Below are 20,636 nucleotides of genomic sequence, written 5' to 3'. Positions count from 1 at the left end.
CCATCCCTCCAAGTTGATGACTGCTTTTCCAGGTACACTGTTGAGAAATTCTCCCTAACAAAAACAGTTTCTTCCCTAAGTAGCATGGCTGTACTAGTTGATAAAATAATAAAATCTTGATTTCCCTAAACCAAAAGTCTACGGGTGCTTATGATTGGAGGCCTGGAGGCCTCTTTAAAGTCCTCACCTTGGCACCTTGGATGTGCTCACGTTCTACCAACAGTTTTTCTTATGTAAATGGGTTTCCCTTATTTTTGCTTTATATTGATATTCACTATTACGTTTAAGAGATACTGAATCAACTAACAAATGACAAAGAAAATTTGTTATTGTAAAGAACCTGAATCAGTACCAAAATACTTGCAAACTCATTTTTCAGAGATGTCTCTTCCTTGTTAAACTTTTTTCCTATGGTTCCAGTGAGAGCCACAGGTAGACAGTATTTTAGTGTGGCCTCTAAAGGCTCTCTTTTTAAGTTTTAATAAAACAGTGGGTATCAAAAAGATATTTTGGGGCTGGGAAGGTGGCTCAGTGGTAAAACGCTTTCCTTGCATGCCTGAGTCCCTGGGTTCGATTCCTCAGCATAGGCAAAAAGAAAAAAGCGGGAAGTGGCGCTGTGGCTCAAGTGGTAGACTGCTAGCCTTGAGCTGAAGAGCTGACAGACAGCGCCCAGGCCCAGAGTTCAGGCCCCACCACCGGACCCCCCCACAAAACAAAAGATACTTTGTACATCATTCTATACTTGATGGTCATACTCACTCTCCAGCACTGGCTTTTGGCCCTTCCTCCTCCTGTCTTCCTGCTTTCTTCCTCCTCACACAGAATCCTCTTTCTTACTATTATGCTGTTTTCAATCTGTCTTCTGTATTTATTCTTAGAGAGAAATTTGCAGTTTGTGTCTCCCTGAGTCTGGTTTTATTTCACTTAACATAATGATTTCTTGTTCCATCTCTTTCCTTGAAGAAAAAAGCAAAGTCATAATTTCTTATAAATAAGTAATACTTCAATGTCAGAACACCTTTCTTCATAAAAGAATGATGATGAAGGAACTAAGATACAGCAGCGCAATTTAGATGGCCTGTGTGTTGTGTGTGGTGTGTGTGTGTGTGTGTGTGTGTGTGTGTGTGTGTGTGTGTGTGTGTGTGTGTGTGTGTTGTGTCCTCAGGCTTGATCAGTGGGCCTATGCCTGTCAGAATAATAAAATAATTAGTACATTAATAATATTGTGTGGATTATAATTTCTGCCTGCAACACCTAAATAACCTATAACAAAAACTTAACTTTATTTAAGCTTCAATAAAAATAACTGCAGCCTGACAGTTTGGGGGAAAGGGGGAGATGGGAAGGGATGGGAAGGGGAAACAAAGGAGGAGGCAACAATGCTTGATAAGAAATGTATTCATTACCTTGCCCATGTAATTGTAACCCCTCTGTATGGTATTTTCACAATAAAAAAAAAGAAAAAGAATGCATCAGAACCTGAAAAAAAAAAAGAAAAGGAGTTGTTCATATGGATGTTTATAAAGGAGTTGTTAGTATGAATGTTTATAGAGACTGAGGGACTGGACTTCAATGGCTTAAGACAGACTTTTTTATGTAAGTCTCTTGTCAGAATTGAATGCAGTATGTAATATAATGGATCAGGATTATTAGGCATAATAATCAGCCTTTAAAAAACTTCTCAAGTAGATAGCCACCAGTTGCTCATGCCTATAATCCCAGTTACTGACAAGGCAGAGATCTGAGGATCAAGGTTAAAAAGTCATCCTAGAAAGTAAAGTCCGTAAGACTTATCTCTTGCTAACCACCAAAAAGCTTGTGGTTCAAGTAGTAGAACACTGGCTTTGAGAGAAATAAAAATTCTTAACAAAAAGTGCCCAGTGAGTTCAAACCCAGGACATACACATACTCTCATACTCTTTCAATCTCTCTCTCTCTCTCTCTCTCTCTCTCTCTCTCTCTCTCTCTCTCTCTCTCTCTCTCTCTCTCTCTCTCTCTCCTCTCTCTCTCTCTCTCTCTCTCTCTCCTCTCTCTCTCTCTCTCTCTCTCTCTCTCTCTCTCTCTCTCTCTCTCTCTCTCATACACACACACACACACACACACACACACACACACACACACACACACACACAAATCAATAGTTCTTCTAGTGGTTTGCAAGATCAATTACATTTGTTCCCTGGAAAGAGGTCTAAGTCCTTATATGAACAGCCAGAACTGCTGAGAAGGAGCCTGTTTGAGCAGACCCTTGTTTGAATACATCTATTTTCTGGGAGCTTTGAAGCTTTCAATAAAGCTATGTTAGAGTTTGTAGCCTTATTATAGTCTTTATAGCTCAAATGTTGCTGGGGTCTCAGTCCTAGAATCAAATATGATAGTACATGTAATACACATATAATAATACTCTAAAATGCAATGCCTGGTATTTAGTTAGGAGACAAAGAAATGATAAGTATTTCCCATTATCTCTTATCATCAGGGTAGACAGGTGGAGAAAAGTAGCCTAAACCTTTCTAAAAGTTTCTGTATTTTGGTAATCAAATAGACCTACTCGGAGAAAGGAAGCAGAGGCTTCCCCATTTGATTAGCAAGAAGAGGTTTACATTGGCAGATAGATATTCAAGAGCAAAAAAGAATCAAGATCTCTGTAGACAAATAGGATATAGCATATAACACTCTATATAAAACTACTAAATAGAAATTAAATTTAGTAAGTAGGAAGGTTTAACCTAAGACAGGCAGAAGGAGCCAGAAGAAAGGGATCAAGGATAGTACACGTGTTACAAGAACTGAAAAAGAAAGAACACTCTCATCTGAATGCTCAAAGCTACACTGCACCAGCAAACCAGTTGTTAAGACTGGGTGCTCTAGACTTGTAGTTAGAGAGTAAAGTGGAATCTTGGTTACAGGAACTATGGATAAAAGGGAAGAGATTAGAACCACATCAAGGGTTAGAATTCCACCTGGGGAAAGACAACACAGATAATCTTAAAGATGATCATATAATGAAAGGCTTCACAATATAGCTATGGCATAATAATAAGATATATTCATACAACTCCTTTATAATTTAATTTGTTGTACTTATAAATCTTGAAGTTTTCCTCTAGTTTAGGTGATAACCAAGCAGGAGCTTAGAGAATTTGCACATAGGTCCTGAATTCCAGCATGGAAAGGAAGCCTAGGCTACCCAGATACAGGTATTGCTCCAGTGTGTCTAAACAGAAATCATTTCCTTACCACTGAGGGGAATTCATTTGAATAGAACCACTTGCATACTTACTTTTAAATTTTTAAATTAAATTAAATTAATTTATTTATTATCAGTCTTTTTTAAATAAGTTTTTTATTGTGAAAATACTGTACAAGGGAAGCCTTGGACTCAGGACTTGCGCACTGTCCCTGAGTTTTTTCACTCAAGGCTCTACCACTTTGAGCACCAGTGCAACTTCCAGTGTTTTAGTAGTTAATTGGAGATAGTAGTCTCACACACTTTCCTGCCCAACCTGGCTTTGAACTTCAATCCTCAAATCTCAGCCTCCTGATTAGATAAGATTACAGGTATGAGCCACTGGAACACAGCTTGCTTCTTATTTATTTTTATGAAGTAGTTATACAAAGAAGTTGCCATTTAATTAAACAGTTTATGATACAAGGTATCTTACTCAATTTCACCCCTTTCAAAATTCTCACTCATCCCTCCCTATCAACCTCTTTTCTCATTCTTATTTTTGTTGGACATACATTGAACTTTTTACTGTTTTCTCCCCCTCTTCTTGTCTTCATTTGTCTACCCCATTCCCCTTGACTTCGCCCAACCCCATTGAAGGACCCACTTCCTAGTTTTATTATGTTGGATTTAACTTTGATTTTTAAAGGAATTCCACTATTTGGATTCTCTTTTTAATCTACCGTATTTCAGTTAGTACATTTTTGTTCTACTTACTTTTAAAATGTTCCTTCTTTTGTCTATTTTGCCTGTCTCTGGCTGATTGGAAAACAAAATCAATTGAAAATATGGAAGAAAATGTATAAAATTTGTATTCTATACCCCTCGTTTAGGTTATCATAATGTAGAAATATAATTGGACAGTTGATCTTATAACTCAAACAGTAGCTTGCTTTATGTGAAATTTTCATTTATTTGATTCCATTCTGTGTGTGTGTGACTTGCAAAACGCTAGGTTACTAGAAAGGCAGTAGTAAATTTGATAAAACTTAACATTTTTCCACTTTTAAAGAATCTCCTAGTATATTAGATTGCACAGGTTTGTTGTGAAACAGCACAGTAAATAAAGATATTTAGGCTTATGGAAGTCAAAAGACTGGGGAAGTACTTGAATGATATTATGTTGGATTATAAAACAATGAGAAAGAATTTATTCCAGTTCCAGTTCCTGCTCCCTGAAGCACAGCACTCTCCTACCTGAGGTCCCTATAACATTCATTCAAACAAAAGCCAAGAAGTGAGGAAGTTATGGAATTACATTTTTACTGTTTATCTGCCAAGTATATCTCTACTGATACCCAGAGAAACAGAAAGAGAAATAAATGGATCTGATAGCAAAGAACTCAAGAAAGTAAATAATGTGTACCTAAGTCTTAAAATAAAGGTATCTGGAATATACTATTTAATGTGTGATTTTTTAAAAATTTACATTACTCAAAGAATTATGGCATACTAACTTTCTTTTGGAAAACTTAACACATTGTATATAGAAAACAGGGATGGAAATGGGGCTTAGTGATAGAGTGTTTGCCTAGCATGCATGAAGCCCTGGGTTTGATTTCTCAATATCACCTAAACAGAAAAAGCCAGAAATGGAACTGTGGCTCAACTGGTAGAGTGTTAGCCTTGAGCAAAAGAAGCTCAGGGACAATGCCCAGGCCCTAAGTTCAAGACTCATGACTGGCCAAAAAAAAAAAAAAAACAAACAAACAAAAAAAAAACAAAAAAAAAACAAAGAAAAGAAAAGAAAAAAAGAAAGAAAATAATCTGTAGAAAATCCTGCACAAATGAGTTCAGTATTTTACTTGAAACACCAAGCTGTTCAATTTTCAGGAAAAACAACTTTCCTATTGTCCAAGTTTACTTTACAGGGAGGCATTGGAACATGATTTTTAAAAAAATCTCTCTGTGGATATGAATGTTGATCGGAAAGACAAATTACATGTAATTCTGCAGTTCTCATAGCTCTTAAAAATAAAAAATATATGGAAGTCTTGCAATACAAGTCTTTTAGTTTAATTGCAATTATTAATCTTATTTTATTGAAGCAGTAAAAGGTAACCACTGGCTCACTGAGCAGCAATCCAACAAGTCATGTAAACTATAGTGTTGACAGCCTTTGTCTGGAGTCCTACATAGACTGTTTCTAACTAAACCGCTGTGTAATTATGGATCCTTTGTGATTTCACATTCTCATCTAGTCAATTTCTCTTTCTTTCATGTGGCATGTTGTGTTTAGTAGCTCATCTGAAAACATCAATATGCTTTGAAAGGGATAAAATCAAATTGTAACAGTTTCTGTTCCTTATAGCCAAGGGGAAAGATGGTAAATAAGTGTAGTGTCTCTCAGCATTTCACATTACAGTCATTGGAAACATGATTTCTACTTTCATATTCTCACAAAAGAAGAGCAGCTGGATTTTTTTTTCATGTATTTAAAAATCCACAGTCAGGAGACCAAACATTGGAATATTAGTGCACTTCTACATCACAGGAAAGGCAGTAAATGAAGAGAAACCTTTCTGATTCCTCAGGACTTTACAGGAAATGGCATCTAACTTACAAGAAATAGCATCTCATACCCAGGCCTTGGGCCTGGTAAACAACCTGACCCTGGAAAGTGGCCTTCTATGGTCACTTTAATGAAATATTCAAAGAAATGGTCATTCCTTTATTCCATATGAAGATTAGTAGTTGAATATCAGATTAAGGCACTGCCTTTTCTCTTAGAGCTAGAAAATAAGTTAATTTTTGCTAGCCAACATGATTTAAGTTTTGATATAATATACAAGAGAGTACAAGGGAAAAATTCACTATCATTTGATAATATGTTGTTTTATTTTTGTTACTTTATTATTTGTTATAAGTGTATGAAACATTAACTAGCTATATATCTTGAACTTGTTTCTTTATAAAGAAGGCTTTATTTAATGAACTTGGAAATTGTAAGTTTCACTGTGCTGTGTAAACCAAGGAGTGTTTATGATATATTTGGATGAGACTTTGAAGATTATCCATTTTAATCTTATTATATAAAAATAAAGATGTTAAATATATGTACTAGGAAGACGAGACTGTAATCTGATTCCCATCTATTTAAGTATGGACCAAAATTTCCCCATATTTCTTTGTAGTTTTGTTTACTTTGAAATATTTATGCAAAAAAATTGGTGAATCTGCTTAGATAGTAAAGGCAACTAGAAAGTAATTTTAAGTACTGTTTCTTGGGTCAACAAAAATATATTTTAGTTATCTATCCTAAAATGTATGTTTTTATTTTATGTGTTTCAAATGAGAAAAAAAATATAGAAAGTGCTTATGGTCAGTGTGTTCTGGTTTTCAGTGGTTAGCTAGGCAATATTCCTATGTGCATACATGTTGTCTTAACTGCTTATTTAGTTGCCTCTCCAAATTACTCCCACCACCCATGTTAAGTTTAATTGCTATTCAGTAGAACTTTACAAAGATTACATTATCGTATAGTTGTAGAACAATAAGTTGCCTAAAAAGAAAGATAGAAACTAGCAGCAGAGATGAAATATAATTTATTTTTGGAGAAGCAACTTGAATTCTACATTTTTTTGCTAATTGTCAACCAGGCAATTTATATAGGTTTGCTTCTTTTGTCAGTCAGACTCTGGAGGTGCTGCTATCTCCAAGGATCTCATAAGAAATGCATCACATTCAGTGCATCATGGAGCAGTAGACCCAGAAGCTCATTTTAACAAGATCCCTGTATAATTCACTTCACCTGAATGTCTGAGAAGAATTATTTGTGAAATTCATAGAAAGTTTGTAGTACCAAAGGCAATGCCCACAAGATGAAACTTGTACCTGTTGTTAGTAAGTTGTGAGCTAAATGTTTTCCTCCATATTTTATGCAATGCAAGTTAGAACTGGTGATGGACTTTCAGAACAAGTGGAAGAAATTATGAAAGAACTGGAGCTTGATGTGGCATGCATAAACATGACAATATTTATAGAATCCATGCCTATACCAATTTATTTGCTTGTATTTTCAAGAAAGCATTGGGTTTTAGTTCATCCAAGAACATTATTTTTCTCTTTCTGCACACAGATTCATAGTGTATGTCAGTATACGTAACTGATGAAATACAGAAAGTAGCATCAGCTCAGTGTATCACTACCCATCGTAAAATTTGGAAATCCTAACGTCTTGTTAGTATGTATCTATACATTTTTGATAACTAGGGAAGCTTACATAGACGTTGTAATATAGGAAGTTTTTAATATACATAGGCTAGCTATAGTGCCCAAAGCCTTTTCTGACAAAAGACTTTTTGTCCAACTTTATTGAGGTGTTACAACTAGATTCTTTGATACCCACAAACATTATGTAATGATTAACATAATGAAGTTCATTTATAAAAATGCAGCTCTTCATACTATTATGATGTTTTTGTGGTGAAAAGGTTTAAAGGTCATTTTATAGCACACTTCAAATATACCATGCATTAATATTAGCTATATTAATTGTAATATACCTCAGATCACCACATGTTATTCCTAATATGGAGCTGACAGTGCATTTTCTTTGATGAATGGCTGGTTATATAGAAAGAAGAATTAATATACATACTAGTCACCTTTAATTTTATTTTATATTAAAAAATAACTGGAAGTTTTCATGACCATCATAGCTGCATTAATTGTAAATTAGTTCATTATAATTTTGTCATATAAAATCCACATAATATTCTTATTTGTCAGCGCATTTTTTAACTACAAAAATAAAACTTAATGAAAATAGTTCAATCTGTAGGATCTAAATATATGCTTTAACATTATATCTTTTTCTAGCACTGGATTTGGACTAAGGGTCTTATGCTTCCCAGAAAGCACTCTACCATTTAAACCATGCTCTGAATCCTTTTAGATTTTTAGCTGATTTTTTTTAGACTACAGTCTACACCTCCTTTATACTTGAGATTACAACTGTATTCCACACTACTGTAGTTGGTTGAGATATAGTCTCAGTAACATTTTGTTTAGGGTGGTCATAAAATATGATCATCCTGATTTCTACATCCTACATACCTGGTTATAAGTTTGAATCACTATACTTCATTTTAGTTTAGCATTTTAAATAATGTATCTAATTCCACATTTCTAAAGGAAATTCCCTTTATTTAATGGTGCTGGATACTCTATTTACTGTAAGCTTTGGGTTAAGCCTATGCTTTGGACTGCTAAACTCCCTTCATTCTGTTTTCTTAAATTTGCTTCTTAATGGTTGAGGATGATTATCATTGTCATAGTTTGAGCATGGCATCTGGAAAGAGGGGATTCTTTTAAATTTTTTGATGAGGCAGAAGAGGAGGTTTGTAAAAAGTGGTGAGTAGAAGCACTTCTCATTTACAAAGATGGCTTTTGCGGCTCATTTAATGATGAACTGCCTGGAGATATAACTGACAAAATGATGAAACAAAAAAAAATCATTTGAATCATGCCATCAGAATGGAAAGAGATAGCTAGAAACTCAATTGATTTTCCTACCCCTTACATTTTTATTTCCTTGCATGCATTGCATCTTTTCTGTTGTAAACCTTACTGAATATTTTTCAAGTAAATTCAAGAAAAAATTAATATAACTGAGATATTTATACATTTTTATCTGACTATATTACAGAAGACTTCACTAAGTAGTTTATATTTTACTTTGTTTTCAAAAAGATGATTAAGATCTCAACAGGCACACAGCAGTTTTATCATAATGCCTTAGTTCCACATTGGATTTTTTTTTAGTCATGGTGTAAAAAAATAATTTTAACAACATTTCATTGTGTAATATGTTAAGCCTTCCTGTATTGCAGGAGTTATTGGCTTCATTTTGTTTTATGGAACCTTTTAATTTTCCAACTCTTTAGAAAAGTTAACATTAAAATAGTTTAAGGTGAATGAACTTTTTTTGCTACAGATACCTTTTGGCATTTTTTAAGTCTATAATCATGATTAGTTAAAATTACAAAACACAAATGTCAAACTGTTACAAGAAAGCTTCATATTAAATTTCAGATATCCACCTAGAACTTCACATGTTTTATTTATTTACTCAAGTATATCTTTTTGGATTGATTGATGAAAAGGCAAAAATCTGGACTGTTCAGATGTAACAAAATTAAAATCTTTTCTCAAAACATTGTGTTCTAAGATGAGTGACAATTATGGTGCAGTTCATAACAGCTCTAACTCCTAAGGCCAACAACAATATGGAATTTTAGGCTCCAAGCTGAATGTAGCAAATTACATCTTCATTTTCACAAACCTTTAGATATTTTCTGCATACATAGAAGTTTGAGATGTGTTTATTGATCTCCAGGAATATATATATATATATATATATATATATATATATATATATATATATATTTTATATATATATATTAGAGTCAGGCTCTTAACCTTTCCTTGAAAGCAGGTATGGCTTAAAGGATTCTCTAATAGAATAAAAGTCATACATGATTAGATTTCAGAAGAGAAAAATAATCTTAAGATTTATATACCTCAAGCATCAAACCCCTGTAAAACCCATGATGATTTATGCTCATAACTTTTTGAGTTCTATAGATTTTTTCCTAAATTAAGAATAAAATTTTTATCAATTAATTACATTCCACTTTTCATGTTGTACTTAGTCTTTCTTTTTTTTGTCCAACTCAGATTGAATATTAGCTGTCTTATATTTTTCTTAAGCTCACATAAATCATGCTGCTTTGTTCCCTGCAGGAGCTAAAATAAAATATTAGTAATTATGCATATTTAATTTTCAAAAGGCCAAGTGAGTACTTGCAGTGCTTATTGAGAGGAAAATTATTTCACATAATCATAAAACATCTCTTGGATAAGGGGCTTTCAAGTTTGAAGTTGTGTTATTATGAATATCTTTACTTGTGATGTTGGGAAAGAAAAAATAGTTTATTAACATTCCTCTGCTTTCTTCTCTTTCTTCTTCTCCAGATGCAAGACAAAAGTCTACCCAGATGAACTTCCAAACACAAGTGTAGTCATTGTGTTTCACAATGAAGCTTGGAGCACTCTCCTGAGAACCGTGTACAGTGTTATAAATCGCTCCCCACATTCCCTGCTCTCTGAGGTCATCTTGGTCGATGATGCAAGTGAAAGAGGTATCAATAATTTTTGGTGTTGTTTCTTATTAGAAAATTTTCTGTTATTCAAAGATATAACAACACAATAACCTGTAATTTGCTTTATAACCATTCAATCACTTACCAAAGTTTGATTAATACACTATGTCATTGCTAATCAAGGAAGAATTAACTAATTTTTTATTCATATTCCTATCTCTAGGAATCACCCAAAATGCACTGCAAAGTGTGACACCCCCTCTGCCTTTCATTGACCACAAAATAATTTGTATGACTGGACACGTGACATTTATTCATTAAAATCTCTTTGTAAAATGTGTGTTAAGAGTTGCCATCACTTCTGCTGAGTTTCCCTCTCAGAAATACCTCTATTCTGTCTTAAAGCAGTTCCAAAGTTTTCTGATGGATTCTTATTTATGTTACAGATTTTCTCAAATTGACATTGGAGAATTACGTGAAAAATTTAGAAGTGCCAGTAAAAATCATCAGGATGGAAGAGCGCTCTGGGTTAATACGTGCACGTCTTCGAGGAGCAGCTGCTTCCAAAGGGCAGGTCATCACTTTTCTGGATGCTCACTGTGAGTGTACACTAGGTTGGCTGGAGCCCTTGCTGGCAAGAATAAAGGAAGACAGGTAAGGATTCATGTGTTAAGTCTGCATGGGTTAGCTTCAGCTACTTATCAGAATTTCTTGGCTACGCTGTTATTTTCATAAGTTTATTTCATATAATTTCATCTCAAAAAGCAGAGATAGTCCCTTTATTTTAACTAAAACAATAAGAATACGTGTATTTTTATTGAGCATGGGTATTTCACCAAGAAATAATCAAAACATTCAAACGCAAGTATTTTGAATATTTATTTTTAGGTGAAGGAAATCAGTTCCGCCTGAAATAGTACAATATAAGCACATTTTCAAAGTACCTTTATATATCCTCACAAAACCCTGTGAGGTAGGCATGGTAGATGATCTTACCTGTACCTAACAAGAGAAAAGATTACAGCTGACACCTCAATTCCCAGTATTGAGTGTTCAAAAAAATAACAAAAACAGAAATCAGTTTTTCAAATTTTTCAGTGTTCCCTTCACTGCATCAGTGAACTCAGTCTGAGTCTAGTTCAGATTCACATTGAAGATCCTAAAAATATACATGCACACACATCACTGAAATAAAATTGTAATTAAATATGGAAGCAGACAATACAACATTAAGGTTAAGTATTGAAACAACATTGCCACTTTCTACACTTAAGGAAACTTGAGCAACGTTTTGTAGAAATTAAGAACCTCCATCCATACCTGAAGTTCTTTCTAATGAGGGTTCTAAGAGGTACAAGCTTCTGTGCAGAAATCCATAAACACTGATGATGAATGAATGTAATTTCTCAGCACCTAATGAAGATAACTGACTCTGCACACTTTCAGATGTGACTATGAAGTATTAAAGAACACCTTCTTGGCATAGTCTTTACATGTGCAATAGAAGATTCTCCCTTACATTTTTAATTATACACCCACCTAGGAGAGTGGGTGCTTAGTCCGAGCTAGCTCCAGCACATCCCATAACTAGAGAGCTTTCAGTATTTGCCAGGAAGATGGATGGTAGCTATCAGCAAAATGAACCACAGTTGTTCAAGGAGCAGTGGGAACCTTTTTGTTAACTAAGTGTAGCACACAGCTAATAACATTGTGTGTATTGTATAGTACCCACAGGAGAGTTAGACTGGCAAAGCAAAGTGAATATCTTGAATTTCTGTTTACTTTTGAACATTATTCTGGCTTTTAAAAGATGTTTTATTTTTATCTTAGGAAGGTTTTAGTGTACTCTTTTATTTTAGTCATGTGTAAGCTATTTACTTTTATTGTAACAATGCATTGCATTACTTTTAAATATAATAAATCCTAAGCTTTTGTCCTGATTATGCATTCTAACATCACCATAACTAGATAATAAAGTCGGCTTAACAGATTCTTTTTTTTGGGGGGGGGTGGTTCTGGTCGTGGGGCCTGAACTCTGGGCCTGGGAGCTGTCCTTCAGCTCTTCAGCTCAAGGCTAGCGCTCTACCACTTGAGCCACAGCGCCACTTCTGGCTTTTTTTCTTTTTGGTTATGTGGTGCTGAGGAATCGAACTGAGGGCCTCATGCATGCAAGGCAAGTGCTTTACCACTGAGCCACCTTCCCAGCCCCAATAGATTCTTATTATTAGAACTAACTTCTCTACACAAGTTTACTTATTAAACTCAATAAAGAAAGATGATTTTGCTGGGTCCAGAGTCACCAGGAAGCTTGTCCAGGCTATGAGCTTTGGATGGACTTTGGAGAACTTAGGACTTTCGCCACTTTTATAGAACATAAGATTCACTTGATTATGAATTGTCATGATACTGCTGTTACAAAACAAAATTAATGCACAGCATTTTTTTGTTTTGGAAGCTTCATTGTGTATCTACCTTCTGCTAAATATGAAAATCAGATTTAGTACAGAATTGGCTAGAGACAATGTAATCTTGAATAGACCTGAACACTTACTTGCAGAGGTGATGGAAAGTTGCTGTCATAATGAAATGGCTCAACTGAGAGTAGAGGAAGTGTGAGAGAAGGCAGAGTGTAGATTAAAGGAGAGCTAATCCTATCTTTAAGTGACATTTTTTGCCCTATAAAAGCTACAATCAAGAACATTAAACTTCCTGACTTTCTTCCAATTTGGGAAAAGTAAACTAAAACATGACAGACTAAATTCAGCCTGTCTTTCCCATCTTAAAATATTTTATATAAACTCTTGACTCTAGATCAGTACACCCAGAAATTGTAATGATTATGTTCTTCATAGAAAACATTTACTTATACCAATAACTCATGACTTTAATGTTGCTCCTTGTTTGTTTTTTTCTAGGAGGTGTTTAATCCATAAAGGTTTTCTCTGAACTCTCTCTCTTTAAACTCACTTACCCTATTTTATATGCAAGCCACCAGGTCTAATTTTCTATCTTCCATTCTTGCTTCCATGCATGCTATTGCTTTTCATTGTTTCATTGCTGAAATGATGCATAATCTCAAAGCAGTGCTACTAATCATGCCTTGGGTGAAAATTTTAGGAAAAATAAACCATGTTCATACTGCTGAGTTCATACTTAGAATGCATTTACAAATCAGCTTGAAAGTCAATTAGTATATTTGATAAAGTTTCACATGATAGCATTAATGTAGACTAAAAAGGAGCTATCGTCAGAGGAAATAATTCCTTAGGATAAAAAGGAAAGACAAAATTAAAGGTATATGTATACATCATAAAATTGTGAACTTCTATTATAATAGCTATAATCAATTTTGAAGAAGCTAATGTGGCATTTAAATAATCATTTCTATGTAAAATGGTTTTATTTTTTTCTGCAGGAAAACAGTTGTGTGCCCTATTATTGATGTGATTAGTGATGATACCTTTGAATATATGGCTGGGTCAGACATGACTTATGGAGGTTTTAACTGGAAACTGAATTTCCGGTGGTATCCGGTTCCACAAAGAGAAATGGACAGGAGGAAAGGAGACAGAACATTACCTGTCAGGTATGTAGATCATATCTTGTAAGGAATAGCATGACTAGTCCCATGATAACAAAGGTATATTCATTTTCATTTTAAATTATTTTAAAGTTACTTTTTATTCATATACAAAATATATATTATTTCTCTTTCCATGGTAATACAAGAATCAATGGTAATACAAAATCTGGTTTAAATTAGTGTATGAAAACCTAAGCACTGGGAGAAATAGCAAATATAGTAGAAGCTTTATGCACCCAAAAACTCATGAATGTTAGGCAATTGCTCTACCATGCGAACTAGGCAAAAGCCTTTGAAACTACATGCATTCACATATTTTAAGTATATATTTGAAATTTTTTGTGTGACAGAAAGTTGGTTACATTGATACTTTGATTAAATATACATGGTACCTCAAAGTACGTTCTACTACCAGTATTTTCAAAATATATATAACCAAAAAAGTTTTGATAGATCTTGTAAATTTATTTCCCTTCTCTAACAATTAACTTCTTAGGCATAATATCTCATTTTGAAAGATTTAGCATATTAACAACTATCAAAGATTTAAGTTGTTTTAAACAAATAATTTTTAATAGCTGTTAGTAAACCATGTCTTAATCTTAATACAAAAGAACCTACAAATCCTCAGTTTTCTGAAAGCACTACTAATTTCAATAACATAGAAATATTCTTTTCCTACTCCAACATAGATTTGTGGACCTTTTTTCTGCAACTACAAGTTGACTTCCAAAAATACTCTTTTGGAAAATGTTAACCAATTAATCTCTAAAAGTAAATTGAGGAAATCATATTGTGTTGAAAAGGTGGAGATATATTCTAACATCATGAAACAAGATACCTAAACCAATAATCTAAACAAAAATGTCTGCTGACCTACTGGGAAAGTGACTTCTCATTCTCAACATCTCAACAATATAATGAGTTAATAAAACTAAGAAGTATTTGCTAGTGAAAGAGACCAGGACTGTTTATTTTTGAACAATTATATGTTAGAGGTTGTTAACCTCTTAAGAGAATATTTCTACATCAAAAAGAAAAAGAAAATAGCTTCTAATGTTTGCATGGTGTTCTACAAATTATATCAATATTTAAAGAGCAGCTTAGTCATTTTTGAAATCTGCATAAACTTCACCTTCACCAAGTCTTTTTAATTCTGGCCTTTAACATCTAGAAAAAAATGCAGTGGCTTCTGATACTATCTCTTATTAGAAATTCTCTTACTCCAGAAACAAGCATCAATTTCTTGTTAGCTGATTTTTAAGCTTCAGATCCCATGGAAGAATTATCAAAACTTTTTGCAAATATACTTAAATAGAAATAAGTATTTATTCACTTGGAAATGAAGTTTAGAAGACTTCATGCTTGTATTCATTAAACGTACATTTGCAAAAACTCCTTACTTAATTTAATTTTCTCAGAGCCTCAAAAGTTAGAAATTTGGCGAATATTCATAGACAGAAACTACTGATGTTATTCATTCTGAAAACAAATAATTACATGTTAGTCAACCATTATTATCTCTCCTTAACTAAAATAAAAGATAAGTCATTAAGTTTTAGAATTCTTACTATAGTTTTTGTGGATTTGTTGGAATTACATAAGATCTATGAAAGTCTCAGGTTATTTTATTTGTCTCAGTTACTGCATATCAAATCATTTTCTGAAACACCAAGGGACCTGGTGCAAGAGGAAGAAAAACCCTCCTCTGCAGAAGTTTCTAGACTATTTTATGGCAAAAGGTTAATTAATTCACTAGCTCTGTTTTAATAGCTTAGAGGTAATTTTCATCAACCTGGCTATAATGTGAACTTTCGTTGTATTTTGTAATCTGTTACTTGAAGATATGATCATTTTTCTCACATTCCTACAAACAAATAAATCATTCTGTGTGTTGAAGACCGATTTTCCCCTGTCCAATTAACAGCCTTCTGAACAGAGAAAGTGATTAAAAGAGTTGAAATTTTAGTTCTTATAATACAATGCTTCACTTAAAAATATCACTTATAGCCAGGCACTGTTGACTCATGCCTGTAACTATAGCTACTCAGGAGACTGAGATCTGAGGATCATGATTCAAAGCCAGCCCAGGCAGGAAAGTCAGTGACACTCTTACTTCCAATTAACCACCAGAAAGCTAGAAATGGCACTGTGGCCAAAGTGGGTTAGTGCTAGCCTTGAACAAGAGAGCTCAGGAACAATGTCCAGGCCCTGATTTCAAGTCCCATGACTGACAAAAATACATATATATAAAGGAAAGCTTATAATGGGGTTTACTTTTCTCTTGCCATATGTATTTTTTATAATGCATAGGGTATGTGTGAGAGAGTTTTGGAAGCTATGATTACAGACTAATAGTATTCTAAGCCTGAAAGTCCAGTTCTCTTTAAATCAGTAAAGTTTCTTTACACTTTAAAGTCAAGTAATATGCCTATTCAAGAATGTCACAGCTGTGTATGCAAGAATAATAGAGTCATCCAGAGCTTAGATTTAAAATTTATTTGCCATATTTGCTCTTGATGCTGGTTATTCAGTGTTTCTTACTTTGAAAAAGTTACCAATTTTTTTTCTTTTATGAGGTGTGTGTGTGTGTGTGTGTGTGTGTGTGTGTGTGTGTGTGTGTGTGTGTATGTGGTATTGGGGGCTGGAACTCAAGCCCTGGGCATTGTCCCTTAGTAGAGGCTGGTTCTGTACCACTTAGTTGGCCCATACCTCCTCCTCTGGCTGTTTGGTGGTTAAACAGAAATCAACTCTTATGAACTTTTCCACCCATGCTTTGAACCTTAATCCTCAGATCCCAGGCACCTAGGTTATCTAGGTTTATTCAGCATGAGATACTAACACCGAGTCTTGAAGTATTTTAAATAAAATCTGTTTATAGCTATTAAGAAGTAAAAAAAAATCATGGTGTTTTACCAACCTTAGAAATGAGATGTTTGAAATATATATATATATATATATATATATATATATACATATATAAGTATATATATGTATATATATATATATTTATTTAGAGAACTGAATAGTTAGATATCTTGCAACAATGTCTCCATACTTCTACTGCGCCTTGTCAAGAAGAATTGTGTAGAAACTACCAACACAAATGTAACATGGAAGCCTGGCCTCTTCCTTTTTACTAATATAATTGCCTCTGGTGCTGGGCTTGAGGGATATTCTCATTTATTACCCTTTCACACCTGAAGAAGTATTTTTTTAGAAACTGTATCTCAAGCAAATCCAGAGAAATAAATTTATTATGATCAATCAACTCCATGTAATTAGCCCTTATCTGATTATAGTCTTTTAAATATGCTACCCTTAATTTAGAGGAGACTATCTGGAAAAGCTGCATATGAACGTGTGTGTGTGTGTGTGTGTGTGTGTGTGTGTGTGTATGTGTGTGTGTATGTGTCTGTGTTAGCTCATAAAATATGCATATAGCAGCAAAGTTACATGTTAATGAATATAATCTTCCACATCTTTAAATTTACTTAGGGATGGATTATGCATTTTTTCCTAACACACACACACACATACCTGTACACACACACACACACATATGAAGAAAGGTGAGTTTGGCTTAGAGATTGAAATAAGTAGTATTTCAGTTACATGTGTACATTCAGCTGGTTGCTATGTTAGGTCGTTCACATTTTTAAAAAGTTTGGGAGGAGGCTACAATGCTTGATAAGAAATGTAGTCACTATCTTGCCCATTTAATTGTAACCCCTCTGTACAGTATTTTCACAATAAAAAATTTTTTTTAAAAGTTTGGCGCTTGCATTAGTGGCTACATTAGGACCAAAGGTAGTAATGTACCTTTCCGGAGGATGGATGCACCGGAGTTAGCTATATTAGTAATACAGCTAGATATTCTTTTGGAAAAAAAAGGAGTCTGATTTACATCTTATTGATGACATTACTTTCTTAATTATTTCCTCAATAATTAATTATAAAGATATCTATTTCCACTATAATTTCTCCCAGAAGACATTAGATTTCTCTATTAGAAACATGTTGGTATCTTGTATATACATTTCTAATTTGGAAGCGGAAGGGAAAAAACAAAATGCTTAAATAAATAGGGATACAAATTGACCCAATGTAACAACAAGATGCACAAGACACTATGTTAAAAAACGAACTTTACAATTTTAGGCGGTGGGGGGGGGAGGTAATTGTGGAGGTTGGAGGAAAGGATGGTAGGGGAAAAAGGAGGAAGTAACAATGCTTGATAGGAAATGTACTCATTACCTTGATCATGTAAATGTAACCCTTCTGTACAGTATTTTTACAATAAAAAAGTATATAAACAGAAACCTGGTAATTTTTCACATCTATTAAACTATTTTACTTTCTACTTCTTACCTTAAGGATGCCTACATTTAATCATTATTAACCGTTTAATATAATTTCTTACATTCTGACTTGTATCCCATATTAAATGAATTCTCTAAGTGAAATAAAAGCATTTCTGATTTTCTTGTAATCCTTACCAGAATAATGAATTAAACATAGATTTAATTATTAGCTTTTATTCCTGAAGCTTTTTACTTACTTATAGGTCCCTTTTGATTAACATTTGTGTGATCTCATATGTTAACATTTTACTCAATTATAATTAGGATTTTGCAAAGAATATGAAAAAAATAAAATAACATGGATAATGATTTCTTGGAATAAGCAGCTGCTTCATGTCATGAAAAGCTCCCAGTGTTCACATGTACTGTGTCATGTTTCATTCTAGTGTACAGTCAGGGAGGAGGCACTGAAAGTAACTGAGAGGTGAAACGGGTTTTATTTTATGACTCTACAACTAAAAATTGCACTTTTTTCACTGTACAGTAGAAATTTATTCTCTCTGCCTTTCAGGGCTTATAAAATATTAAATGAGACATACCTTCTGACAGGAATTAGATTATAACTTTATTTCTGATAATAGGACATGTAAACATAGCAAAATGAAAGTGGCATGTACTTAACATATAAAGAAGCATCTACCCGCTGAAACATATTCTAGTATTTTGTTCTATTTCCTTCCAGAACACTTTTTTCAAATTTACATTTTTCTACAATTGAAAATTTACTATATCATCTTTATTTTTAAGATGATTCTATTTGTAAAAAGATCTTCGTGCCTTTATGTATTCAAATAATGTGAAATGTGTGTCACTATTCTTGTTACCCCTTAACTTCCCCCAAGTCATCATAGGATCTAATTGATCATTACTCTTACAGATATAACAAATAAATGAAAAATAAGTATTTTTATTTTGCAAAATCTGATAAAAATGTAAAGTTTCTAATATTCAATAGCAACTAATATTTGATTGGCACTTTAAGAATTGAGCAAGGCCTTTGGTTCTTTTGCTTTTAGTTTGCTTTACAGAGAGTTCTCAGGCATATCTTGCTAAGGCTGTCACCCAACTGCAATCCTCCTGCGTCCACTTCACAAGTAACCAGATTACAGGTGTGTACTACACACCTAGACTTGACTTCTTAAGTTTTATCTGTTAGATTTTCTCCATTAGACTCTTCTGAATTCTACTGAAATATTGTTTTAGATTTGAGGAAAGGAATATAAACAGATATCAATAAATCTTATGCCATAAGAGATACTAAAGCAATAGCCAAGAAAAAGTTAATGTTGTAAGCAGAAGAATAACCTTGAACGACTAGAATTCTGAGTGTTCAAATATGCAGCATTCTTAGTTCCTCATGTACAACTTTAATATATATTGGAATTATTAACCTATATTTCAAATGTAATCTTTAAAGTTATATTCCTTACATAAAGATCATGTTTTTCTTTTACTCCATTATTTCCTAATTATTCGTGTGATATATTGCAAGATTTCTTAATCTGTTTAGGTAAGAATACAACAAGGATATTGTTGGATGTTCTCAGGATGATTTTATGTTAAATTTATGTCTACATGTGTATCTACATTTTTAATATTAGCAAAATTATTTAGTGTATTTACTTCCAGCTAGCCCCATTGAATATTTTATGACCTCTTAAGCATGAAATAAAAGGAAACATTAAAATTTACACAAGTTGCTACAAATTTTTATTTAAGATTATTATTTTATCTGCTATTAAGAATTATAAAAGAGTTGGGGAGGTGGGAAGGGAAGGGATGGTCGGGGAAAAACAAAAAAGGGGGTAACAAGACTCAATAAGAAATGTATTCATTACCTTACTCATGTAACTCTAACCCCTCTGTACAGTATCTTTACAATAAAAAAATTTTAAAGAACTATAAAAAGCAAGTTAGAACAAATTAAAAACAACCCCTCCTTCATGGAATAAGACTTGAAAGTACAGGTTAATGTATTTGGTTTCCAGATCCATGATAAATAAATGGGTTCTTTGACAGCTGGACAAGCCATTTTCCCATTCAAAACAGCATTTTTTTTCTCTGCTTTAAAAAGAACACTGAAATTTTGTTTCATGGACTCTGCGGATTTGAGTAAGCTTCCTTGCTGAGAGTCTAAGTTGGTATAAATGCTTAAAGTATTAGTTTCTTCTCCATAAAAAGCTGAATTTTCATCCCAAAACACATACTCAAATCATTTTCATAGTGCATAATATTCCAGAAAACTTTCCATTTTGTGTCTGATAATAGCTTTAATTTCATTCAATATTAGAATGATATTCATCACTGTAATAGGACAATTTTTTTCCATTGCTGCTTTTCTCTCAGCTCTGCTT

At 33.5% G+C, this 20,636-nt stretch overlaps 1 protein-coding gene across 1 annotated transcript in view; it reads left to right on the top strand.

Annotated features, from left to right (window-relative positions):
• Galnt13 (polypeptide N-acetylgalactosaminyltransferase 13) overlaps window positions 1-20,636 on the top strand; it is a 544,599-nt gene that overhangs the window by 320,243 nt on the left and 203,720 nt on the right. The window contains exons 5-7 of the mRNA XM_070023111.1: window positions 10,208-10,374; window positions 10,782-10,989; window positions 13,751-13,921. Of these exons, the coding sequence (XP_069879212.1) occupies window positions 10,208-10,374; window positions 10,782-10,989; window positions 13,751-13,921 (546 nt within the window). The remainder of the gene's footprint in view (window positions 1-10,207; window positions 10,375-10,781; window positions 10,990-13,750; window positions 13,922-20,636) is intronic.

The sequence above is a fragment of the Dipodomys merriami genome, unplaced genomic scaffold, assembly GCF_024711535.1.
Source record: "Dipodomys merriami isolate MVZ:Mamm:240054 unplaced genomic scaffold, mDipMer1.0.p SCAF_1, whole genome shotgun sequence".
Classification (NCBI taxonomy): domain Eukaryota; kingdom Metazoa; phylum Chordata; class Mammalia; order Rodentia; family Heteromyidae; genus Dipodomys; species Dipodomys merriami.
The sequence above is the reverse complement of the archived record's forward strand: the minus strand, read 5'-3'. Positions and strand labels throughout refer to the sequence as shown.